Source organism: Malaclemys terrapin, chromosome 24, assembly GCF_027887155.1.
Source record: "Malaclemys terrapin pileata isolate rMalTer1 chromosome 24, rMalTer1.hap1, whole genome shotgun sequence".
NCBI lineage: Eukaryota > Metazoa > Chordata > Testudines > Emydidae > Malaclemys > Malaclemys terrapin.
The window spans coordinates 12,042,589-12,068,204 of record NC_071528.1 but is presented as its reverse complement, the minus strand read 5'-3'; the positions used below and the strand labels follow the sequence as shown (position 1 = coordinate 12,068,204).

Sequence of the window (25,616 nt, the reverse complement as noted above, 5' to 3'; positions counted from 1 at the left end):
TAGTTGTTGAGGCTTAGCGGTAGTGGGAGACACTGTCGTGGGGGGCTTCTTTTGTATCTGAGACCAACAAGCAGACAGGCCTCCGTGCAGACCCCACAGAGCCCAATAGGCACAGGTAGAGGGACTCCCCTGCCCCTGTGCAGTCCCCTACACCCCCATTCAGCCCCCTACCCCCCCATGCAGCCCCCTACACCCCAAACCCCCATGCAATCCCCTACACCTCCATGCAGCCCCCTACACCCCAAACCCCAATGCAGTCCCCTATGCCCCATACCCCTGTGCAGTCCCCTACACCCACATGCAGCCCCCTACCCCCCATACTCATGCAGTCCCCTACACCCCAAACCCCCATGCAGCCCCCTACACCCCATACCCCTGTGCAGCTCCCTCTTGCCCCTGTGCAGTGAGGGGACATGGACCCTAGATGGGGAGTCCTTCCCCAAGCCCTCCTGCTCTTCCCCCTCTCCTCAATTAGCTCCTCCTCCCAAAATGGTTTTAGCCCCTCCCACTTCATCAGGAGCCCCCCCCCCCCAGTGGGCGTGGCTATGCCTTCCCCTCCAGTGGTTTCCCACCTCAACCCTCTCCCCTGAGGAGACTCAACGCCCCCATCCCTCAAATCAAAGCGGCCCCGCCCCCTCCCTTTGGGCTCCCAGAGGCCCCGCCTTTAAGACTCTCAGCAGCTCCGCCCTTCGCCCCCTCCCGCCGAGTCACAGAGGCTCCGCCCCCATCTCGATCCGCCAGTCCCACCACCAGCCCTTTTCGGGCCTGCTCGGCTGCCGTAGCCGCGCCGTGCGTCGCCCCCGGCCGGGCGGGGCGGCGTGGCGTGCGGGGAAAGATGGCGGAGGCTTCCCCGCAGCCGGGACGGTACTTCTGCCACTGCTGCGCGGCCGAGATCGCTCCGCGCCTGCCGGTGAGGAGGGGGTCGCGGCCTGAGCTGGGGGGTGGCCGGGCCGTTGGGGAGGGGGAGGGGCCAGCGGGGGGGGGGTCGCTGGGGGGCAGCGGCCCGGGGGGGGGGAGTGATCAGGCGGGGGGAGCCGGGGCAATGGGGAGAAGTGGGGGGGGGCTGCAGGGGGTCGGGGCCCCCTAGGCTGGAGGGGGCGGGAGGTTGTACTGGGCGGGGTTTAGGGCGGCCAGTCTGGGAGGGTGATGGGGAGAGCGGGGAGTCTCTCGCCTGCCGGGCATCCCCCTTGCTCTGCCTGGGTTGGGAGATCGCAAAGGGGACTGGCTGGGGGCTCTCGGGTGGGGAGCAGGAGGGTGAAGGGGACCCCCCCCATGTTCTGGGGGGGTGGGGAAGAGTGGGATCCTGCTGCTTGTTAAACTGCGAGGCGGTGGCTGTCCCCACACACCCTTCCCCCAGGCTTGCGAACTGGGACAACTTGACTGGGAGGGTGTTTCATGGTAACATACACTGCAAAATGTTTGATCAAAAGAGGCGCCCACCCCAACGCTGCCTAGGCCAAATACCCAGAGGGGGCTGTCTCCTGGCACCCTGTCCATGCCTCTGGGGTTTTCTTGCCCCGCTGCCTTCATTTATGGGGCGGGGGAGGTTCTAAGTGACAGTCTTCCAAATTAAAGCTGTGTGTTTACTACTCTGTGTGCACCAGATAAACCCCAAACAACAAACATGGGGGGTGTGAGAGAGTTGCTCCAATTATCAGGAAGATTTTCTATTAACAGAGAAAAGGGGAGTGTAACCCTTAGAGAAAGTAATTCTTTGGAATGTAGGAATGGGCAACCGTGAGGCAAACACAATAATTTCACTGACCAGCACAGGACTGTTTCTTATACTCATTGTAGTGCTTTAACAGTGTGCTTTGAGCTCCACCTAAAATGCCCATGCATCTTTATTTGTTAGGAGAGAAACACCCTTCCCCCCCATAATGGTGAGAAAAAAGTGCTGATTATTGGCATGAAAGTGACTTTAATAAAGTAACAAGTTTGACCATGACTTGTAGGAAATCCAGCCAAGATGTGTTCTGTTAATGAGTTGCCAAATGTCATCAGCCCATCAAGTTTGTTTTTGAAGTTAATGAGCCTTTCCCTTGATGCTGAGCCTTTATTTGTCCTGAAACTCCTAACATCATGCCAGGAAATTAATTGCAATAGAATTTTTATCTTTAGTGAAAAGCGACAGAGTCCTGTGGCACCTTATAGACTAACAGACATATTGGAGCATAAGCTTTCGAGGGTGAATACCCACTTCGTCAGGTGTGTATGCATCTGACGAAGTGGGTATTCACCCACGAAAGCTTATGCTCCAATATGGCTGTAAGGTGCCATGGGACTCTTTGTCGCTTTTCACGGATCCAGACTAATGCGGCTACCCCTCTGATACTATCTTTAGTGAAACTCATTTGCTGATCTGGTGTACAGTGAAAACTCAAGTTGTGCCATGAACTTGGTAGTAAGTGAGTTCCAGATATAATACTTGACATTTTAGTAGAGTGCTTAGCAGCTGAACATCTCAGGGTCCTTTAGACATGTTGCTAAATATTACTCCGGTATTACTGGGGAAATTGAGCCCTCAAACTGATTAAGAAATTTACCCAAGGTCATAAAAACATCAGTGCCAAGGTTGGAAATAGAACCCACTTCCCTACTCTAGCCACTAGACCATGAGGCTTCTCGGTGTTGTATTGTTTCTAGGGAAGTCTTTTTAAATGGTGTGCAAAAATAATCCAGTTTAATTCATATTTAAAAATCAACCCAGAGCTTCACTATGTATTGTAAATGTGTGTTGCTGTCAACCGGTCTCTTTACTAGAGTAATACACAGGGCTGTGAATGGTTGGTTGGTTGTGCTGGACTACTTTGTTAAATCTTCCTTCTGAGTGTTCAAATCTATAGCATTTTATATAGTGATAAGAACGCTTTTACCACACCCTTTGGCCGGGGTTTTGGAAGGAGCAAAAGGAAGTTAGGTGTTCAGTTCTTGTTAATTCAATGGGAATTGGGTGCCTAACTCCCTTGGGTCTCTTTGAAACTCCTAGCTGTAAAGTCTGAGTTGCAGAAATCCTACCAAATATCTATCTTCTGTTAAGCTATATCTACACTACCACATTTGTTGGTACAGTATAACTTATGGGAAAAAACACCCCTCTGAGCAACGCAAGTTTCACCAACAGAAGCGCCGGTGTGGACGGTGCTATGTCGGCCGAAGAGCTTCTACTGCCAATGTAACTACCGCCTCTCTTTGGGGATCGTTTAATTACGTTGATAGGAGAGCTCTGTCCCATCCGCATAGAGCGGCTACACGAGAGGTCTTACAGCGGTGCAGCTGCATTGGTACAGTCCGGTGCTGTAAGCTTTCTAGTGTATACATAGCCTTGGTGAAGTGTACAAGATTTTGAGATAAACAAGTCTCTTTTTTTGCCTCAGACCTGATAAAGAGCTCTGTGTAGCTTGAAAGCTTGTACTCTCCACCAACTGAACCTGGTCCCATAAAAGATATTCCCTCACCCACCTTGTCCCTCTCATATCGGCTACAACACCACTGCAAACTATCTTTAAGGCCTTGGCTACGCTCGCGGATTCGTGAAGCGCAAGTGTAGTCGCGCCGCCAGCGCTGTGAGAGCTCTCCTCTCCGAGGGGAGTAGCGTGCAGCGCTGCGAGCGAGCGTGCAGCACTGCAGGCGCTGATTACACGGGCGCTTTACAGCGCTGCATTCGCTGCACTCGGGGGGTGTTTTTTCACCCCCCTGAGCGCAGCAAGTGCAGCGCTGTGAATTGCCAGTGTAGCCAAGGCCTTAGTGTCGGACTTCACACCTAATGCCAGTAGATTGTGTAGAGGAGTGTATGTTTATCTTAAAATAAACTAGAGGAAAGTTTACAAGTTTTTTATATTTTGAGGGTGTCTAGATTAGTTCAATGATTGTCTAGTAATTGTAACAGGCTGCTGAGAAGGTTGTCAAATTCTTTTTAAATATAAATAAAAATGTCTCCTTTAAATCAGTTGCAGTTCAGCTGGTACTGTAGCATTGCTGTGATGCTTACTGTGAAAAGATTCTGCCTTTCCCCGATGTTTTTTAAACCTCCCAAAGTTACAAAAATACTAGTTTTGTTGTTTTTTTGTTTTTGTTTGGTAAATAGGCTCCCACATCTCAGTCTGTGTATGATTTAGCTTTAAGGTAAATACCACATTATGAATGCTCCTCAGGACGTGATCTTTGTCTGTGAACAGCAGCTGCTAAAACCTTCCAGTGCACACTGATGCTTGATTCCCCAAGTGTGTGTGTGTCTGAATATACCTGGTTAACCCTTTATATGGAGGAGATTTTTTTTAGCTATGACTATCAAACACGATATTTTATTTTCTAGTCTGATTATGTTGTAACGGACGTTTTTAACCACAGCTTCAGACTCACGAACTGGATGTCATTTTCTTTCACGTGTGACAGCAGGGATTCCCTGATATTTCGACAAACTACCGTTGAACTGGGAGGTTAACATTTTTGTTAAAGCATGTTTAGCCTGGCAGGCTTTAATTTGAGCATCCAACTTTCCTGATAACTCCTCAATTCAGTGGCTGTTTGATGAAAATTTTGCTGGCTGTTATTTTAAAATCATGAAAGAGAATGTGTATAGCGAGATTTTCTAGATACGCCAGCTTGGACTTATGTCAAGCACTGGTTCATAAACTAACCAAGGACAGGGCTGGTTGTTGCTTGAATGGAAGACCTTGAGGAAATCCAGCATGATGATGCAGCGGGTGGCACTCGTCTTTCTGAGTCAGCAACTGGAAGTGCTGTTTCTGAAATACATAAAACTGAGGCCTTTAATCTTTGGTCCCATTAGAGATTCCATAGTGCTTTTCAAAACGTGCTGAAGATAGATTTCTTGGCCAGATTCCAGCATAGGTAATTAGTCCACCTACCTACAGTTCTTCCTACAATGTTGTGTTGCTGCGTTCTTTTAAACACCTGCTGTTTCACTTCTGGGATACCTGCAGTTGAGCAGTGGGTGAAATGAACCCTTTGTATAGCTGATCAGTTTTTCACCGGGTTGGAAGAATTGGATTTATATTTTACATTTATATACAGTTTAAGAGCTAAAAGGCTGATATGCTCCTAACTACTCTTGAGCTTTGAGAGGGTGGATAGGGAATTTGTTGGTTGTCACCCCTCCATCCCCCCCCAGAATACTTCCTCCCAGATATATTGGTCACTAGCCTTGTGTAATACGCAAAGTGGGGTTTCCTATAACAATTGGAGCAATCCTTTTGGTGGTGAATGCAACCGTTGTCTGTTTTCTAACATCGCTCAATGCTGAAAATCCAGGCTCAGTTGATCGATGCTCAAGAAGCTAGTTGTTTCAGAGGTCCAAATTAGGTAGGTCACTCTTATTGACAGCAAACTAAATTGCCAGAGTGGAACTGGCCCTGCATGTGTTATAAAAGGAACGAGTCTAACAGTTTGAGGAGCAGCAAACTTTGGCAATTGTGCTGTTCCAGCTGCAAAAGAATTTGCTGATTGCTGTATTCAGAACTGCCTGTTGGCAAAATTATATCCCTCGAATAGGAAAGCTGAGAGGAGCAAATCGCTTGCATGGTACTGAGCATGGAAAGCAATAGACTGGTTTTGTAAATTCTTATCCGAGTGGGGCGTTGATGGAATTTGAGGACATTGGCTGACGTTTCTTTCAAAGGGAGAGAGACTGATCCAGTTTTTTGTACGCTCCTTCCCCTGTGTGCCGTTAACCGACTCCCTGTGAGGCGTTTGGGTTAGGTAGGAACACGTCTGAAATACAAGTTGCGGGTATTTTTTAGAAACATGACTGCAAATCTAAAGAGAGTGCGGGAGAGGAGGCAGCTGCATCTGTTAAGTGGTATTCAGGGGCAGTACCTACAGATGGGTGGCGTCTTGCTGACTCCTTATTCTCTGGAATAGAGACAAGATCAAATGGATTTTGGGTGTTGCTGTGCACAGCTAGGGTCTTACAATGTTTTTTTTCCCCCCATGGCTTGGGAAGGAATCACAAACTTCTTAGCAGGGTGAACACAGGCCACTTGCATCCTGTTCCTTTTGGGAATCAGTAGCTCGGCTCCTAAGTGGAATATCTTTGGGCTTGACTACACTGCCCCACAGTTTGGACTAAAGGGATGTGAACAGCCGTGCACATGAAAGTGCTGTGCTGTAACTGCCCCGTGTGGGCGCTTCGGGTGCAAACGTAAAGATCCCGAGTTCACACTAATTTAGTCCTCTTGGACTTGGGACCTTTAAATTCATGCCTGCAGCGTCCACAGCACTTTGGTACTCGCTGCTATTCATACCACCGTAGTTCAAGCTGCAGGTTAATGTAGACATGCCCTGTGTTCTTGGGTGTGACAATCCTGAAAGTAAAAGTGGTAGGGGAAGCAGCATCTGCATTCTTCGGAAAGATAAATTCAGATAAGCCAGCTATCAGTATTAGTGGAATTAGCAAATTCCACTTAGGGTAGGCAAAATATAAATGACCAAAGTGTCCTGTTTGGTTCAAACTGGGCATGGTACACTTCACTTCCTCTCTCCAGCTGCACTGTATTGTATAGCATTGTCGTGTGTAGTTATTTGTGGGGGCTCATTTTAGTGACAAGTGAGTCCTTGGTATAATTTTAAGCCCTTTGAGTTTCTTCTGCCTCAAAGGGGCAATCGAACCATCAATAGTCATTAAACATAAACGCTTCACTAAAGCTGGGACTAAATGAGAAAAGCAGGTGTAGAAGACCCTTACTCTGAGAAGGAATTCCGATTCTGAACATGCAGTCTGTTTGAGCTTTATAAAAGGTCCGGTCTTAAATTTGGAGCGATAGAGGTAGATGGAACGAGCTTTTCTAATGAGCATGCAGAGTGGGAGGTTATTTTAGTGTTTGTGTTGCAGAATGACCCCCTTATGTCTCCTTGAAGCCTCCATTGGTAGAGCTACACTGCAATTGTAAACCCATGGCGGGCCCATGCCAACTGGCTGGGGCTGTGAGGTTTCTAAATTGTGGTGTAGACATCTGGGTTCTGGCTGGAGCCCAGGCTCTAGGACCCTGCAAGGTGGGAGGGTCCCAGAGCTCAGGGCTTCAGCCAGAGACCCAACTCAACACTGCAGTTAAACAGCCTCTCGGCCCCAGCCCCAAATGCCTGGTTCAGCAGGGTTGTCTAATTGCAATGTCGATATACCCTGTGTGGTGAAAAATCCCAGCTCTTGTTAGTAATTGCTTTCCTCTTCGTTCTTCCTGACATTAGAATTGGCAGTAACTGTAACTCCACATTGTTTCTCTTTCATTCTGACAGTTTGTCCTCTAGAAGCCATTTGAAAATCAACACGTACGCATGCTGCCTTGCCAGGAAATCCAGTGGTTTTGCTTTCACTTCACCTGTGACTACATTAAGATCTGTCTTCTTTCTAATGCTCTGTCTGCGCTGGGGGTTAAGCAGTGTTATCTGAACCACTTTTAAACCATGCGCCAAACAGTTTCAGACTTAAGTTTGTCTGGCCAGTGTCATGAAGGCCCAAGTTCCCTCTAAGCTGTGCGGCCTCATGGCTGTGCAGCAGGCTATCAAGGGCTGCTGCGGCAAGAGAGGGCTGGGGGGAGTCTCCTCCCCCCCTTTGGGGCAGCCTGCACCCCAAACCCCTCATCCCCAGCCCCACCCCAGAGCCCACACCCCCAGTCTAAGCCCTCACCCCCTGCACTCCAACCCTCTGCCCCAGCCCTGAGCCCCCTCCCACATCCTGAACCCCTCATCCCTGGCCCCACCCCAGAGCCCTAGCCGAATCCCTCACCCCCCTGCACCTCAACCCTCTGCCCCAGCCCTGAGCCCCCTCCCACACTCCAAACCCCTCGGCCCCACCCCCGCCACACATCACTTCCATATTGGTGCACATAACAAAATTAATTCCGCACATGGATGTAAAAAATAGAGGGAACATTGACTGAAGGCATACGTTAATGATTTAAAAACAGTTATAAAGAGTGCTTGACTTTCTGTGGTCTATAATCTAATCTCTGCATAACAGAATGCTTATAAAACATGATTTGATACCAGTTGTGCCTTGTTCCCACTGACTAGGGAAACTGTTAATGCCTGAAATGGTTTTATGCAGCATTTAAAACTGGTTCATGTAATACAGTGTGGATAGAGAAGGATGTAGCCATGTGTCTGTATCCCATGAGTCTGTTAAGTAGAGATTCTTTTTACAAAAGGGTGAGAAACAAGCATGGAATTCTGGGATTTGTAGCCTTCCGTCATAAAAGGCACACAATAAGTCCAGACAGAATTCCTGAAATCTTCTCAGTTGCCATCAGAAACTAAAGAATGCTCCGGAAAGTGTGAGGTAGAAAGGCTGCCTATTACATTTGTAGTTAATCCTGCTCTACCTGGGGAAGGATAGTAAGAGTGAGGTTATGAAGTTTGGAATTTTCTCTAGAATTGTTAACTTCATGTATTGTTACATGTTGGTCCTCATTGTGAAAGTTGGTGTGGCCTTGCATGAATTAAGACCAATTTCTAGTTAGTCCCCTTAAATGTGAATAATTTGAGCCCGGTGTTACATGGGGCTGCAGTGCTATATGTCCTACCATATCTAATCCATAAAGATGGCTTCCTCCTTCTCCAGGACTTAGAGCCCCTGCTTGTCGCCAGAGTGGCTCAAAACAGTGAATTCTTTGGTACTTAAAGCATGGTGGACTTTGGGGAGTGGCGCAATGCCTGACTTCACCTCTTAGTTTATAGAATGTTATTCTGAGCGCACAGTCAGGTTTTCCGTGCCTTATGCCTGTTGGCTAGCTGTAACATCCATCCTTGAGAATGGAACGCAGGGTTTTTCTCCATTTCTCCCTATGGAAGATACTATCTGTAACTATTTTCTAGCACCTGCGTTTCTCATGTAGTTTTTCTCTTCTATAGGATTATATTTGCCCAAGGTGTGAATCTGGTTTTATTGAAGAACTTCCAGAGGAGCCCAGGTAATGTGTTGTTCCTGAAGGATACCGTGAACGTTAACTTGGAATCTTCTCTGTTCTGTTTCCTTTTCCTGGGGTGGGAGGTGTTACAAACTAAGGGGACCGGTTGGACAACCTCGAACGATATTTGGTTTTTCTCAGTGAAAACCTACTTGATTTTTCCAAAGTTGTAACATACTTAAGTATGACAGTCTGTGTCCACAACCATGTTTCCCAACCATGTTGGATGGAAGCCTGACATCCTGACGAGTGACCTGTGGACATTCAGAGAACTTTGCAGTTTTGACTGGACTTTCTCTGCCCTGGGCTGCTTGCTCCAAACCGCTCTCTTTCCCACAATCTCTTCATCTTAGCTTCACTCCATACCTTCTCTTCTCCCATGCCTTGACCCCTCATCCCCCTGCCCTTTTCTTTCCTTTTAACTGATCCCCTGCTAACTAACCCCCCCCCCAAAAAAACCCCCACCATGCAACTTAAATCCCATTTGCTGCCATCACATTGTTTACTCTGCTTGTATGTTCTACCTCTTCCCCCACCCTGCGTCTGTCTTGTCTAGTTGGTTTGTAAGCTCTTCAGGGCAGGACCGTCTACTGTTCTGTGTTGCAGGGTGCCCAGCATAATCATGCCCTGATCTTGGTTGGTCCTTAGGCACAACCAAAATATACATATTAATTTAAATGAAATAATAAGTAGCTGATTTCAAACAGTTTTTCTGCTATGTAGACAATAGCACCTAGCTGTGGGTTAATTGGGGGTAGCTCCCCCCGAAATCTGAGAGAGCGTATGATGTCCCAGAGGCCACTGTGAAGAAACACCCACTATTCCAGGGGTTCTCAAACTGGGGGTCGGGACCCCTCAGGGGGTTGTGAGGTTATTACATGGGGGGTCGCGAGCTGTCAGCCTCCACCCCAAACCCTGCTTTGCCTCCAGCATTTATGTAGTGTTAAATATATTAAGTGTTTTTCATTTATAGGGGGGGGTCGCACTCAGAGGCTTGCTATGTGAAAGGGGTCACCAGTACAAAAGTTAGAGAACCACTGCACTGTCCCATACACACAGCAGGAAGCAGTGATACACACACAGTTATACAGAATGTGATCAGGATGTGGTTTTTGCCTTGTAAAAAATGCTTTAATGTGTGGACACGCTGACCTGTTTTGGCTGTAATGGTGCGTTTGCCAGTGCAGGTTACACGTAATGTGATTCTTGGTCTTGACTTGCAGAGAGCGTGGCCTTGAGATTTAAACAATGCAAGGTGACAAGATGTTCAAGAGGTCCACTTGTTTGTTCTTAAACGTATAAGCAAGTCTCTGCCTACGTCAACTGTATCAAGTGTGCATTAGTTATTCCTTTGGATTGCAGTAGGTTTTCTAAACCCATGCAGAGGCATAGCTCCATGCTGAAAGGCAGCATTGTCTGGTGGATGGAGCCGGAAATCGTGCCTAGCTAATCCTAGCTCTGAGAGTGACTTGCTGTGACCTTGGCAGAGTCCATCAGGCGCTCTGAACCTCAGTTTACTCTGCTGTAAAACCAAGATAACATTTAGCACACGCATGAGCCATGAGGAGTAACGTTCATGCAGCTCTTTGAAAGCATAGCGCTATGTATTGTTCATAGTTCTCTTGTAATCATTTGCTAACTGTCATTCTCTGACTGGTCATGTGATTTTGCAGTGCAGAAAAGAGGACTGGTTCCAATGAGTGGGTTTGCAACAACAGCATTAAGCGTGTTTGCATCATTGTGATGTTGGCATCCTAAATCTTACGCTCATGGTGCTCTGGAGAACGTAGCTGAGTTGCCTAGGGGTGGAGTGGGTAGAGGAATGCTTGGCTGATGTAACAGGTGGGTCTTCTCTAGCAAAGTTACTGTTCTGCAGTTTCATGAGATGTGCACAAGGCAATTAACAAGCGGGGGAAAGCTCTGAATATTCAGGGAAGTAAGGAACAGCAAGAAACAAAAATGACATGAGCGATTGCGGTGGAAAACAGCAGCTGATGCGAAAATAATGTGTTGCCTGTGAAATGGTTTTGCACAACTCGTAAACTGGTGGGACGTTTGCCCCTACCGAGATCCCATCCCTTGCTTCCCTCTGCTGCAAAAGGCTTTCCATCGACCCCGCGTCGTCGCGAGTCAGCATTTCTGAGTCTAACCGATGCTGTTCGCTCTTCTCAGGAATGCTGAGAATGGTTCCAGCTCTTCCGCATCGACCAGCGATCAGAGCAGGCATCCATTCGAGGTGAGTAATAGCAGCTCCCCAGCCCCTGCTAGATTATTTTTTTCTTGCCGTTGAATCTGACTGTTTTCCACAGACAGATCATTTTATGATGTCCCCTGGATTTTGTCAAAGTTTGGGAGTAAATATCATCCAAGCGCCGCTTCTAGAACTCTCTAAATATGGCATTCTTCTCGGTGGACAGCTGCGTCTCCCCATATCCCGCTTTTGTTAGGGGGAGCCAGGCTGTGGTATATTGAACTGTCTATCTGGGTATGCCGTGGTCACCGTTTAAGGCAGGGGTGGGCAAACTTTTTGGCCTGAGGGCCACATAGGGGTTGCAAAACTGTATGGAGGGCCGGGTAGGGAAGGCTGTGCCTCCCCAAACAGCCTGGCTCCCGCCCCCTATCTGACACCTCCCAGTTTCCGCCCCCTGACTGCCCCCCTCAGAACCCCCGACCCATCCAACCTTTCCTGCTCCTTGTCCCCTGATTGCCCCCGGGACCCCACCCCCATCCAACCCTCCTGCTCCCAGTCCCCTGACTGCTCTGACCTCCTATCCACACCCCTGTCCCCTGACAGGCCCCCCAGGACTCCAACGCTTATCCATTGCACCCCGTCCGCCCCCCAGAACCTCCGCCCCATCTGTCCACCCCTTGCTCCCTGTCCCCTGTCTGCCCCCCAGAACCTCCCGCCCCTTATCCAACCCCCCGACCCCCTTACCATGCTGCTCAGAACAGCATGTCTGGCAGCCGCGCCGCCCAGCTGGAGCTAGACACACTGCCGCTCTGCTCGGCAGGAGCACGCAACCCCGCCACCCAGAGTGCTGCCCGCGCGGCAGCATAGCTGCTGGGGAGGGGGGACAGCGGGAGAGGTGGCCGGGGGCTAGCCTCCCAGGCTGGGAGCTCAAGGACCGGACAGGACGGTCCCGCGGGCCGTAGTTTGCCCACCTCTGGTTTAAAGAGTCACCGGTTAGCCTCAGTGCCACACAGTGGTATCAGAAAAATAATGGTTATTTCCTAAATTTAATCTCGGCCGATGCTGTCTGCTCATTCCAGAGCTGCTTCTCAGCACAGAGCCCTCAGCTGTGATGCTGGAGGCTGTCTGCAGAGTCTGGCTTTGTCTCATCACCGAGGCCTTTGTTGGGACCTGAATATTGTTAGTAGAAGTAAAGGCTCGCTCCTTGTGACCAATCTGCCTTGAATTCCCTTCACTACAGAACGTGGATCAGCACTTATTCACCTTGCCACAGGGCTATGGCCAGTTCGCCTTTGGGATTTTTGATGACAGCTTTGAGTTTCCTGCCTTTGGGTCCAGTGGCCAATCTGAAGACAACAGGGACGCCGAGAACCGGCGGGACAGAGAGCACCAGTCTCGGCACAGATATGGCGCAAGGCAGCCCCGAGCCCGCCTCACTGCACGGCGTGCCACTGGCAGGCACGAGGGAGTCCCAACGCTAGAAGGGTGAGAAGTGCTTTCGCTTTCTAGGGCTCTGCTCAGTGACCAGGGCTTGATTTTCTTTTTAAAGTGGTTTAGCTGAGAACCATAACATTTGTTTGTGTTCTCCATTCACGAGGACTAGTCCCTCACTAAAAACTTCCTGTGTTGCATTCTTCTCCTTCACAGATGTCTTACTTTCCATGCAAACAGCTGCTTTTGGAAGATAACATTTCAGCCGGACTTTCAAGCCTGTATCTTGAGTGAAATTGGCCATGGTTTACCTGTACTCTACAATAGGTCATACCCCAAAGTAGGGAATATACCTGGGAGCTTTTAACTAAAAGATGCCCTAGACTGAGTAAGCATCTGTCTGCCCTGATTCTTTTCCTTGAGCTTGGTCACTTGTGGGCAAAGCAGCATGAAACCCAGCTGATGTGTCCGATCACTGGTGAATTTCTCCGCTCCTTGCAATCAGCAGTCGGAAATGCTGCTGCCACCTAGGCCTATGCTAAAGAGTAGGATCCCAGAGACACTGTCCACTTCCCACCTTTGTGTAGGAAAATGTTCCTCTCTGAATAAAATCCTTTGACTTCTTTCTGTGGCAAGAAATAAGTGGTCACTAGGGCCTGGTCTACACTGCGGGGGGTGGAATCGATCTAAGATACATCGACTTCAGCGACGCTATTCTCGTAGCTGAAGTTGCGTATCTTAGATCGACTTAGAATCACTTACTTGGCGTCCTCGCGGCGCGGGATTGATGGCCGCCACTCCGCTTCTGCCTCTCGCCGTGGTGGAGTTCCGGAGTTGATGGCAGAGCGATCGGGGATCAATTTATCACGTCTACGCTAGACGCGATAAATTGATCCCTGATAGCTTGATCACTACCCGCCGGTCCGGCGGGTAGTGTAGACGTACCCTTGGATGCAGTTGCATCTTAAGCCGGATACCGTGTCTTACCTTTCGTTCCCCCGGATGGTACCACAGTATTTCCTAGCTACTCTGGACTTCCAGGCTGTTTGTGGGATTTAGTGGATCCTAGTTCTTATTTGATCTTGATTTTGCTGTCTTTCAGAATTATACAGCAGCTGGTCAATGGCATTATTGCACCTACAACAATACCAAACCTAGGACTAGGCCCTTGGTGAGTTGGAGTTACGGGTTACTCTACCTAAAGGTCTGGTTGTGTGTAGTCCCAGTGGAGACTAACACCCTGTTGTCTTTATTCTTAAAGGGGAGTCTTGCATTCGAATCCAATGGACTATGCCTGGGGAGCCAATGGCTTGGATGCAATTATTACACAGGTAAAACTGGCACCTGTTCTATGCGTATGCCACTGGGGGCTGCTCGTGTGCAGTGATTGGTCCTGGAGTGGAGCCCTTTCTCTAAGAAGCTACCCTTCTCCCTTCCATAGAGGGGTAGCACTGACATCTGTCTTGGTTAGTGGGGACTTACAGTCCAGTACGCCTCCAAACCCTACCGTTGAGTCAATGTGTATAAAAGTGTCTACACAAGGAGCTTAGGTTTGCACTCCATTGCCAGGGAAAATGTCTTTTGTTTCATGTTGCATGATTCATGTGTCTTGAAATGCACCGGTAGGGAGCGCTCTGTTTACTTCCCCTGCAGTGGCTTATCCTGGAATGAGGCTTTTCAGTAACTGTTTCCTAAAGGAAGCAATGTATTTGAAAACCCAAGATCTGCACCTAGGGGGAACAATGTGACCAGAAACATGTTTCATTTGGGGTTTGGTTGTGGTTCCAAAAGACAAGCATGTTCTCCTGTCTGCCACAAGATGACAACCTGTTTTATGGCCGTTGGTGATTTAGGAAGGTAGAAGAGAGGGCCGCACTTGATTCTGCTCCTGGTATTCCTCATGCTGTCCGATAACAAAGGCACCCATTAAATTTGTGGCGGGAACAATGTTTTACATTTAAAAACATTAAGAGGAAATCATTCTTGTAGCATGTGTTCGGCAAGTGGAATTCACTGCTGGAGAGTTCTAAGACGAATTGTCATGACTGGGGCATGGGCAGTCAGACCTAGTGGTTGGAGCAGGAGTTGGGAATTCGGAAGCAGCCCAAAGCAGGGAGATCCTAGTTGCAGGCACAACTTCCTGTTCCTGCGCTGGGTTTATATAGAAGTTGTGAACCAATCAGGACCTCCAGCATTCTGCCAATCAGATTCCAGGACTGGAGTCCTCGGCCAGGGGCTTCGATTCTGGCAACTGCTAGCAGGTCCTTGGGTGGCAGGTTGGAAGAGCCCTGCGAACCAGGGTTCAAGACTCGTGATCCCCGCCATCTATGCGCATGTTAAATCTCATGCTGAGGGTTGTCAGCTGGTCCATTCGGAGGTCAGGATGGAATTTTTCTCCTCAGCGCAGCTCTGCAAAGTTGCCCAGCTCCATGGTGGGGAATTAATATTTGAAGCATCAGGAGTTTAGCCAGCAGTAGAAGCAGGTGACAGGACACTAGGTTAGATGTCTCAATACCTTAACCTAACAAATCCTGCGTACCATCCAGCCGGTGTCGTTTTCCTGTACTGCATGGCGTTTTGTCTTTCAGTTATTAAATCAATTTGAAAACACTGGGCCGCCTCCAGCAGACAAAGAGAAGATCCAAGCGCTCCCCACCGTTCAGATAACAGAGGAACACGTAGGTACGTCCCCTGCCTCCTCAGCGAGTCGTCCAATGAAGAGCTTTGCAAAGCTTTCATGTGGTTTTTCCCTTGGGATTTTCATGTTGGCTCCTAATCTGTTGTAGGGCTAAAGAATTCCAGAGGCAGGACTAGGCACAGCTATCTCTCATACGCCTGCCTGAACGGAAGCACTGTAAAGCGGATACGTTTGCACTAGGCAGTTAACTGCCCCAGTTTTAGAAGCTAATGTAGCTAGACGCGTATAAACGTTGGAGCCAGCAGAGAAGTTGGGGGACTGTCTTGGAAATGAGAGGTCTTTACTATCTCCTGGGCATTGTCGCTTTTTAGGGGAATCTCACACCGCTGTAGTGCCACTGGTAGGAGTGGTGGTGTAGAACAGCCGGCAGCATGCTTACCACTGCGTCGAGATCGGCTCAAGCCTCATTTTAAAGCCCAGACCAAACCTGTTGGAGTTTTCATACTTGACCCAATGCTTGTAGTTGGGTCGGTAGCACGGCTCTCGCACACGCTGTGCCGGACTCTGGGCCAGGAGCCCTATGCGGTCTGGTCTCCACCCCCGCACTCCACTCACCCCCCCAGGAGGTTCTGGCCATGCCACTGCTGGGTGCACATGGTACATGACACGTCGCACTCTGCTGAGGCTCCTTCCTACAGGACTGGGGAGCCCAGTCTGAGGCATGCCCCTGCAGGGAGCTCGGCTGCTTGGCAGCAGCTTCAGACAGCCCTAGCGCCTTTGGCCACGGAGTTTCCTGGCAGGCAGGCAGGACGGGGGAGGAATCCAGCCCACTTGCCTGGCTAAGCCAGCATCGTCCCACGCCTGCTGTGCTGTGATATGTGTATCCCACCCCTATCTGCACAGCAGCACAACGTGGGCTCCCGGTGCACTCCGAGCCCCCTCGTGCTGTCTGGCTTCCTGTTAGGGAGAAGTGCCCCTTCCATGGCAGAGCCGGCTCTGCCGACTCCTTCAGCCCGCTGCTGCCACCTCCACTGAGCTCTGGGGACAGGGAACCGGATCCGTCCCTTGCTTCCTCCGAGGCCAAACCCAAGTGTGAGAGCGTCGAGTTCTTTTCATGCCTCATCTGACACCTGTAGTCAGGCTGCAAGCCTCTGCCACTGTCTCTTCTAGATGAGACAGCCGTAAAAATGCACCCGGTGGGGCTGCAGCTGTGAAATTCTCCTGAAACGGTCAGCGCTGGTGCAGCCCCTGCGTGTAAACATCTCTTGGGAGCAGTGTTTGCTGGCTGTCCTAGCAGTGCATAGTAAAATGCTGGGCAGACTGGCTTTCAGGAATAGATATTTGACTCTGTTAGGTTTAATATAGAATTAGGCTTGGCAGATTTTGATTTTTAGTTTTTATACTATCCGTGTTTATTTTTAAGCTTTTTCTTTATTTCTATCTTCACAATGGGGGAATGATGGGAGGGATTGGACAATACTTATTTAATGACAGTATTCGTTGAGAGTCACAAAGTTAGTTTTGTAATTGTTAAAATACAAATTGTCAACCACATATGTCAAAATGTACAAGGTACGTTTCCTTCACTCAAATTCTAATAGGTTCTCAGACGGCCTTTTTCTTTCTTTACCGGTGTGTAAATTTTGATGATTGTTGATGGAAATATTTTTTCGTGGGTTTGTGTGTACGATGACATTGGCATTTAAAAATAAAAAAAATCGAATCTTTCCAAGCCTACACCTGAAACACTGGCAGCAGCGTGTTGCGGAAGGGAGTAAGAGAGACAATGTAGGTCAGGAATTTGGGAGTAAGGTGGAGAGATACAGGCAAGTGGCAGACACTCTGGAGGCAGTAACTTTCTCCCCAGTGCTGGGGAGACTGAGAAAGGCCAGTTACCAGATGACCTAAGTCAAGAATAAAGAGAGTCAGGTTAGCTGGAGCACGTCCGTGGCAGTTTTCAAAGCTGGGCAGCTCTGAACGGATTCCTGAAATGGCAGGGAAAGCCGGCGCTCATTCTGCTTCCAAGCGGTGAAAGAATAATACCGTCAGCCCTCTTGATTCATAGCTTTGTGTTTTTGTGACTCGCAGGTTCCGGGCTCGAGTGTCCTGTATGTAAAGAGGATTACACACTTGGTGAAAATGTCCGGCAATTACCCTGCAATCATCTATTCCACAATGGCTGTATAGTCCCTTGGCTGGAACAGGTGAGTTACAGCAGCGTGCGGGATCCCTTTGATGCCAGGGGAATATTATATACTCTGGACATGTTCCATTATACTGTTCTCATTGGCAAATATTTCTATATCCTGATGATGCCTGAGCGTGAGCAGCCGTTTGCCTCTGAAGAAGGAGGCTGTCAGCAGCGTGACCGGCTGTTACTCGCACTGTTCCCATGTCCTATGTCTAATCCTTTCTCTCTGCATTTTTTTTTTTTTAATCTCCAAAGCACGACACATGCCCCGTGTGCCGGAAAAGTTTAAGTGGACAAAACACTGCCACGAATCCCCCAGGACTCACGGGGATGAATTTCTCCTCCTCGTCGTCTTCCTCTTCCTCCAGCTCACCAAGTAATGAAAACTCGTCAAACAACTCATGAATCCTAGCCCAGCCCCTGTCCCGCGTTCCCTGTCCATAGCCCTTCCTCCCTAGCCAACATAAGCAACTAAGGGCCTTCCGGAGCGGAGCAAGGGGGGGAACTGAAACCCAGAAATTCCCTCACGAGGCCCCTGGTTCTTCAGAGACGAGACACCTCAGGCTCTCCAGTGGGGGGAAGTTCTCTGAATTCATCGCGTCGCTGCGTGGACTCTTAAAACTGCCGTGAAAGGCCGTTAAGCTTCACAGATTGGAAACCCAAGGTGCTGAGCGATTGGCTGCGACTCCAAGTGGGGGAAGGTGGTTTGTATGGTTTTGAGATTCCGCTCTTTATATTCTGCCCCCCGCTCCTCCATCCCTTATGCTTTGACGTTTTAAAACCTTTAAAATGACAGTGTAACAAAATCTGGTTTGCTCCGAGGATTTCCAAGTGGGGAGGGCGAGTGAGGGTGGGGGAGTTGCCACAGAAAATGTGAACTCTTGGAATAGACAGCTATCCCTCCCTCCCCTGCCACGGTCCCTTTTTGTTTTCTTTATAACTTCACCCTTCTCATAGTCAACACCGAAAGGGTTTTTATAATTTTAAATTATTACTGCTGTTAAATAAATGGACATTTCAGCTCAACAAAAAGGTATGCATGATTTGTGGATAAATACAGGGTAAGCTCGTCTGAGTACTGTACTATACCTTCCCAGCGGCAGGGCAGCCTGCCCTGAGATCATTGTGCCCTCGTTCCCTCCCCAGCGTGCCATAGGCTGGTACACAGTGACTTCTTTAGCACTAGGTTCCTACTGACCAACGCCCGTGTACGTTGCCAGCCTGCAAATCGTCAAGCGCTGTCGGCTGCGGGATAGAAACTGCAGCATCCGTGTTCGGTTTTTGTATTTCTACCCCTCCTGCCAATCCCTGCAGTCCTGCCCTTCTCTCACCCTGGATGCGGAGTGTTGGCTGCAGGACTGGAATTGTACCAGAGTGAGGACCAGCCAAACACCATCGGGATCAGATCAAATACAGAGCAAGGGACGCTTGAGAAAAATGTATTTCACAGCTACTTCAAAATACAGCTGCTTTAAAAATTCCCAGGAGCTTGTGAATCGGTTTCCTTGCAAGAGTTGGTTTGCTGGGGGGAGGGTGGTGGGGGGGAACTTTTGTCCTGCTGATCTGGGGGCGTTTTTTGGTATGAGGTTTTTTAATCGGATCCATTCTGGAGGGAGGAAGTCAGAGCGCATATGCTCAAAGTTACGTTTTCATGGGTTGGGGGCAGGACATATTCCATTTAATGTTCTGATCACTTTAAAACTTCAGCTTCAGTGGCGGATGGTGTGATTCTGAAGGCATCCGTAGTAGGAACCGGTGTAGATGGGGGTTTTCCAGGCCTGCCTGTGGGATAGAGGGACCTGCCCCAGGTAAAGGGGAGGCTGTGACACAAGCTGTAGGTGGAGGATTAAGTGAAGCAACTGATCCCATGGAAGACCCCAAAGAAGCACTGTGGGTGTGCGGCTCCAGCTGAGCTCGGAGGCTGCCCGGTCAGCAGGGAGAGCCAGGTGGGAAATCTAGCTGTCGGACCACAGAAGATGCTGAATGATGTGTCTTCAGGGTGAGAGGTAGAAGCTTATTTCTGGAGTCAAGTGGTGGATTCTCAAAAAATCTGCTCTTGAGAGCTGGCCACACTGACATGGTCTGGCCTTAGAAGGAATCCTGGAGTCTTAGCCAAGATCAATGGGTGTGTGATATGCAATGTGTGTTGAAGGCCTTCACAGAAGTGTACGGGGAAAGGAAGCTGGGTAAGGAGTCCGCTGCAGAGAGAGCCTTTTCCTCCAGGGTGGGACCGTGTGGCAAGGCACATGAGCATTCTCTCATCTGCAAGGCCAGGTTGGCAGGTTTTACCAATGTGGCTATGTCAGGAGTGTGGAAAAAATCACCCCCCTAACTCATGGCTTTGCCAGCAAAACCCTTTATGGAGACACATCTTATACCGCAAAAGGGACTCTTTCTGGTGTAGCTAATGTCATTCGGGGAGATGGTTTAACAGAAGAACTCCTTTTGCTGGTATAAGCTGCATCTCCCCTAGGGGACTTCGCCCAAAGCCTTTGTAGTGTGGCAGGAGCACAGCTTTTTTGCTGCCCTAGGTGGCGGAAGGTCCCACCCCCGAAATACCGCCGATGACCGGGGTGGCCGAAGATCCGGCCGCCGCCCCCCAAATGTTAGTGCCCTAGGCGACTGCCTAGGTCACCTAATGGGTTGCGCTGGCCCTGTAGTGTGGACTAGCCCCAAGTAATGTGAAGTATCAGGGGGTAGCCGTGTTAGTCTGTATCTACAAAAACAACAAGGAGTCTGGTGGCACCTTAAAGACTAACAGATTTATTTGGGCATAAGCTTTCGTGAGTAAAAACCTCACTTCTTCGGATGCAACAAAACAAGTAATGTGAGGTTTTTAACAGGACGAAGCTGTTATACCCTGCAAACTCACCGTTGCAGTTTTGTGTGTTGCCAGCAGGTGGAGCAACAGGCCCAGAGGTTTCAAACAATCTGGTTGTGGCATCTGAAGAAGTGGTTTTTTTACCCACGAAAGCTTATGCCCAAATACATCTGTTAGTCTTTAAGGTGCCACCAGACTCCTCATTGTTTTTGTGGATACAGACTAACACGGCTACCCCCTGATACTTGATGCCTTTATGTTGTAACTAAACTTTTATTCTGCCCTTGCCGTTGTGCTCAGGGAAATATGCTCCTGGTTAAGACCGGTTGGCTTTCTTCCTCTTCCAGCCACCTTTCTCCATCTCTCCTCCAGTCTGTCTGTCACCTCTTTTCCCTCCCTTTCAGTAACTTCCAGTCCCCCACCGGTGGAGCCAGCTCCCATTCCTTTTCCCCTCCTCCCATCTGCGAAAACCAGAAATAGTTCACCCTGCCATCTAAAGTGTCGTTGGTCATGTGCGTTATCGCCCCAGTCAGGTTAACGGTAAGCGAGGAAGTACGTACCTCTCTCATTGTTTCAGGCTTGCTGCAGACTCAGGCAGACTCCACTGCCGCAGTTCCACTTGGTGCACGTTTGGAAGGTTATCTTCATAACTGGGGGGCTAGAAACCTTTTTATAAAATGAAAGTTTAGACTCCACGTGGGCCACATAAATGTACCATGCTGGCTCGGGGCTGTATGTTTGACACTATTGCTATAGGATGTGTAGTGACAAAGGCCAAAGTCATCGAGTCACCCCATTGTGATTAGGATGATCCATATAAAAGTGACTGCCTTCCATATTTCCCCGCCATAGTGTATTTCCATTGGGGCAAACACAGTTAGAACCAAAACCTAACTATCTGGGCTCTGAGTCTTTGGATCTCCTGGCAAAATCAGCCTATGGACCCTTCCGTGACTTCTCCAGCTTAGCTCCACTGCTCCTCTACCCAGACTGTTGGGGTATGTTCTGCTTCATACTAAATCTGGAGTTTCCCTGTGTCCCACCGGTTCCCCATTGCTTAATGTTGCCAGGCTACGATGCTGGTGACTCCTCTAAATTGACCTGTTGTCCTAAGGCCCCATTGCTGGTTGGCTTTTAGGACAGTCTCTGTTTTTAGGATTCAAGGGCAGAAACTCGGCTGTGCTCTGAAAGGGTGAGAATGCAATCAGGAAGCCGGTGCGCTGTGGAAAGGGGGAGGAGCTGGTAGACTCTGGCTGCTGGCCCCTTGTTGACAGTCCAGTTTGTGAAGTGGGGCCATGGGAGAGGCTGGTAGGATGACTTGAGCAATCGTGCCGCTGTACTTTCTGTTCCAGCGACACTTCATAAAACAAACTGGCTGTTACATGCCAGCTGGGTCACTTGGATTGCCACACGCTTCAAACCCTCTCGGCTTGCTTCTCAGTTGCCTTGTGCTGTTGAAAATCTTTTGACCTGTTTCATGTTAACTTGACAACTCTGGGTGGGAAGGAAGGTATGGTAGTTCAGGTATCTCCTTTAGACAGTCGCTCCGACACCTCAACAACTTTCAACTGTATCTTTCTTGAGATACTCGCAGAGGTGCCTTCTGCACCATATGTTGCCTTTTATAGATTTGCTAAAGATGCATTAGGGCAAGATGGTTCTAGCCCTGCTTTGTGGAGGACGCGCAACTTCAAGTTTGTTACTGACATAAAGGAGGGACCGGTGCCATGAAAACCCAGGGGGTGTCTAAACACGCAGTGGTGATGGTTGTGGTAGCACCCAAAGCCTCAAATCAGGAGTGGGGACCCCACATCCTCCCAGAGAGTTAGATCATGACATCATAACCCCTTCCCGTTAAGGACGAGGTTTTCCAAAGAGTTCTGCTCCCATCTAGGCAAGTGGTCAGATGTTCTCAATGGGATGCTGCTCGGTGCTGAGTCCTTAAGAAAATCAGTCCAGAAGGGTATTCGTTCCCTCCAGTTCTTTATGCTCTGTCACATGCAGGGCATTGATCGATCCTAGTTCAGCTATGCTGTTGAGGCTACTGGGAGTCTAAGGAAACCCTTAAGCACAGGGCTGTGTCTTAAGATCATCCAAGGGAGGATGGATGTTTGTCTAGAGCCTCTTCTTAAACTGTTTCGGAAGAAAAACTAGATCATTTTGCTAGAGGACGGAGCTGCTAAAATGTTTGGAGAAAAAGCCCAACTGTGCGTGCAGCGCGTGGCCATCGAAAGCATGCCTGGGATTCACACCAGGGTCTAATCCAGGGAAGTTACACCTGAGCAGCAGTGCTGGAATGTTTCTCCCATCGCGCTTGCCAAGTGGACACGTGTCGTTGGGAAGTTCCTTTGAGCTTTCAAAAGGCTGGAATCTTCGGGACGGGGCGTCAGGGTCAGTGGCTTGTTTGGAACGTCCTGAGCTGGCTGGTGAGGCGGGAATTTTGTCACCCGGGCTGCCTTGCTTGAGGGCCAGCTCTCTCATAGCCCATTGACCTTGCTTCTGAGGATGAGTGGGTTTAGACCCAGGATGGACAGAAGGAAGCATTTACTTTGTCATTAAAACACGGGCCTGGGAGACGGAGAGATAGGTTCTGTACCCAACTCTGCCATCGACTGAGACCTTGGGACACCTTTGCTGGGTCTTCCCACTTGTAAAACAGGGATGTTACCTACTCCACACAGGTATAGGGCGGCTTCATTCATTCATGTTTGTAAAACACAGTCTCACAAACTGCCAGAAAGCTCCCAAGAGTTTCCTCTCCAGGCACTTGTGGCTAACTGTGGTGGTGTGAGACCTGATTCTCTTTAGCAAGAGGCACCACGGGGTTAATGCGGGAGCTTTTCCCCTGAACACAGACCAGTTCTAAATCTGGTTTGGTGACAAAGCAAACAAGTCATGGTTTCTGCACAATTTTGATTCTCCAGAACCTGGCTCAGCACGGGTGTTGCAGAACTGGGCACGGCCAGAAGTGTGGGACGCTTCCGGGCTTGTGCTATGTCTGGTTCCAGCCAGCGTCGAGATCGCTACATTCACCCGGTTGTTTTCTTCAAAGGAAACGAGTCAGCGCTGTAGCCTGTGCCCCTTTAAGGACCGAGTTGCCTTCAGACACACGGAGCATGACTCAGTGGTGAAAGTACTAGCCTTAGACTCTGGATATCTGGGTTCGATTCCCTGCTGTGCCACACACCTTGGGCTCAGATCCTTAAAGTTTTGGGATCTGGGCCTTGATCTCTCTGCCTCTGTAAGCTGGGGCTAAAAGCACTGTCCTACCTCAGAGGGGTGTTGGGAGGAGGTCAGATTACCCGAGTGCTCAGTAACGGGGCTATGGAAGTCGCTCAGACCAGCACACCTGCATGCCATAAACAGGGTGAGGTGCAAAACGAGGCACTTCCTGGAACTGTTTTTGGTTGGGGGCTTGAATCCCTGGGATCTAACCAACTAATAAAATCTAAAGCTTCCATCCCACTGTGCTTTGCTCTGGGTCTCATGGAGAAGGAAGCTTTTCTGGCCAGAACAGCGCTCCCACATTAATCCCTGAGATGGGGAGTGGGGGCGAATAGATTTCTCCTGCAGCAGAGATCTCCTGGACTGTCTCGTAGTGGGTGAGATCAGGAGCTCCATACGGGATCACAGGTGGCCTTTCCCGCACTGTAAGAGGATGCTGCTGTGTTAGGGAAGCTGTTGTCTCAGTCTGATGGGGTGGCTTGAGTCCACTAGCCTCGTTTAGTTACTGAGAAACTGGGCTGCTCCTTGGAGCTTGACTTTGATTCCTTCTAAAGAGCTAGGGATTTCCCCTCTTATACGTTCCTCCTTCTCTTCCTGGTCCGGGAGGGGCTGCTTCAGCTGGAAGCGCAGTGATTAGGAACAGGCAGCTGTTCTTACTTGATTCCACAGTGGAGCCTTTGATGTCCTGGGCACAGCCCGACGCCCCGGTGTGAGAAGCTGGCAGCAGTAAAATGAAGATAGGCCAGTTCACCTACCAGCACAAAGGAGGAAGTGTGTCTGCTGCACCTGAGAGAGGTCAGAGGGGAGTCTGTCTAGTATACACCCAAGATCGGAATGTCTTGGTCAGGCTGGAGCAGCGGTCTGGTGTAGAGGCTACAGCTCTGACCCTGGGAGTCAGGAGATCTGGGGTCTACTCCTGGCTCTGCCATTGACCCGCTGTGTGCCCTTGGGCAAGTCACGTCCTTGCTCTGTGCCTCAGTTTCCCCTCCTATTCTTTGTCCAGTCTGTTTAGATTGTGAGCTCTTCGGGGAAGGGATGTCGCTGTATGTACTTGCACAGTATGATCCTGATCTCAGCTGGGGCCTGTCGATGTTCCTGTATCCCAGATGATAATCCCTTACAGGGCGGCTGCATCACAACTCCTTTCCTCAACAGGGTCACAGCTGGAGTGCAGGATCTGGGTTGCCCGTCGGTTTGCAGCCCACCTTCCAAGTCGTTCCGTAGTGCTTGGCGCATGAGCAACTGGCATGTGTTTTCCTCGCGCTGAAGATGCGGAGACTCCCAAGTGATTGGGCGGCCTTACGAGCGGGAGCGTGCTGCACTGTGTGTGGAGGCAAGCGCCTGCTGGATGTAATAGCGGAGCTGAGCTGGCGCCGTTCGCAGGTACGAGGAGCGCGCACACAGCGATCGGCTTTGAACCGCCGCTTCGTAGCAGTTAGAACCCATCAGCGCCTCTCTCCACCTGGCTTCAGACCTACCTCGTTGGCTCCCCCTCTCCGGCTGGCGTGCCCTGCGCCTACCCAGAAAGCCCAACCGGAAGGGCAGAGTCTGCCGCTGCTCCGGCACGGAGGCCTTGGGTGAGAAGTTGTTCTTCCTGCCGGGTGGCGAGGGATAGGAAATCCAGTCACTGCCCTGGTTCGTGCTGCTGAGGTGCAGAGAAGGGAATTTCCTCCCGAATACAGATGGTAGCAGCGGGGTGACTCCTTGCGTAGTGATGCTTAGAAGGAAGCACGGGTGTCTTGCTTTCATTGTGGCAGGCCTTGTTTCCCCTGCCTGAAATCCACTGCGTAGGGCTGGGATTGCAGGCTGGGCTGTAACCTGGTGAACACATGCCGAGAGCACAGTCCTCTCAGCACCTGGGAGCCCTTTGGTTCCCTCTGATTGTCCTTATCTGTGGAGGAACCGAGGAGGAGTATGAAGTCCAAGCGTGTTCTGGGAACGTTATCGGTGCCGTGAAGTGAGATGCCCCTGCAGTACCGTTGTTGAGTTAAGCAGGCTGCCTTGCCCTGGCCTCCTGGGACTAGTCTGGCTGTGAGTGGACCCGGAACTCGCTCGCTATCTTATCTCTGCACAGTCTCTCTGGCTCCGGCAGTCTCCTGAGGACCCTTCCCTGATGGAGTCTCCTGCTGTTTGACAAGAGCTTGAATGGAGCCGTGGCTTTCACTTTCTCTCAACTCATTGCCTGTGGATGGGGG

The 25,616-nt window shown here is 49.8% G+C and overlaps 1 protein-coding gene across 1 annotated transcript; it reads left to right on the top strand.

Annotated features, from left to right (window-relative positions):
• Positions 1–777: 777 nt before the first annotated feature.
• On the top strand, positions 778–18,856 carry RNF126 (ring finger protein 126). Its single transcript, XM_054013837.1, has 9 exons — positions 778–910; positions 8,869–8,927; positions 11,097–11,160; positions 12,356–12,600; positions 13,649–13,717; positions 13,808–13,877; positions 15,135–15,228; positions 17,273–17,388; positions 17,631–18,856. The coding sequence occupies exons 1-9, from the start codon at positions 836–838 to the stop codon at positions 17,778–17,780; spliced, it is 942 nt and encodes a 313-aa protein (XP_053869812.1). The 5' UTR covers positions 778–835; the 3' UTR covers positions 17,781–18,856.
• The last annotated feature ends 6,760 nt before the right edge of the window (positions 18,857–25,616 follow it).

Coding starts and splice junctions, on each gene's coding strand:
- RNF126 (XM_054013837.1), top strand. CDS start 836: ATGGCGGAGGCTTCCCCGCAGCCGGGACGGTACTTCTGCCACTGCTGC. Junction 13,718..13,807: donor AACCTAGGACTAGGCCCTTG/GTGAGTTGGAGT, acceptor TTATTCTTAAAG/GGGAGTCTTGCATTCGAATC. Junction 13,878..15,134: donor TGGATGCAATTATTACACAG/GTAAAACTGGCA, acceptor TTTGTCTTTCAG/TTATTAAATCAATTTGAAAA.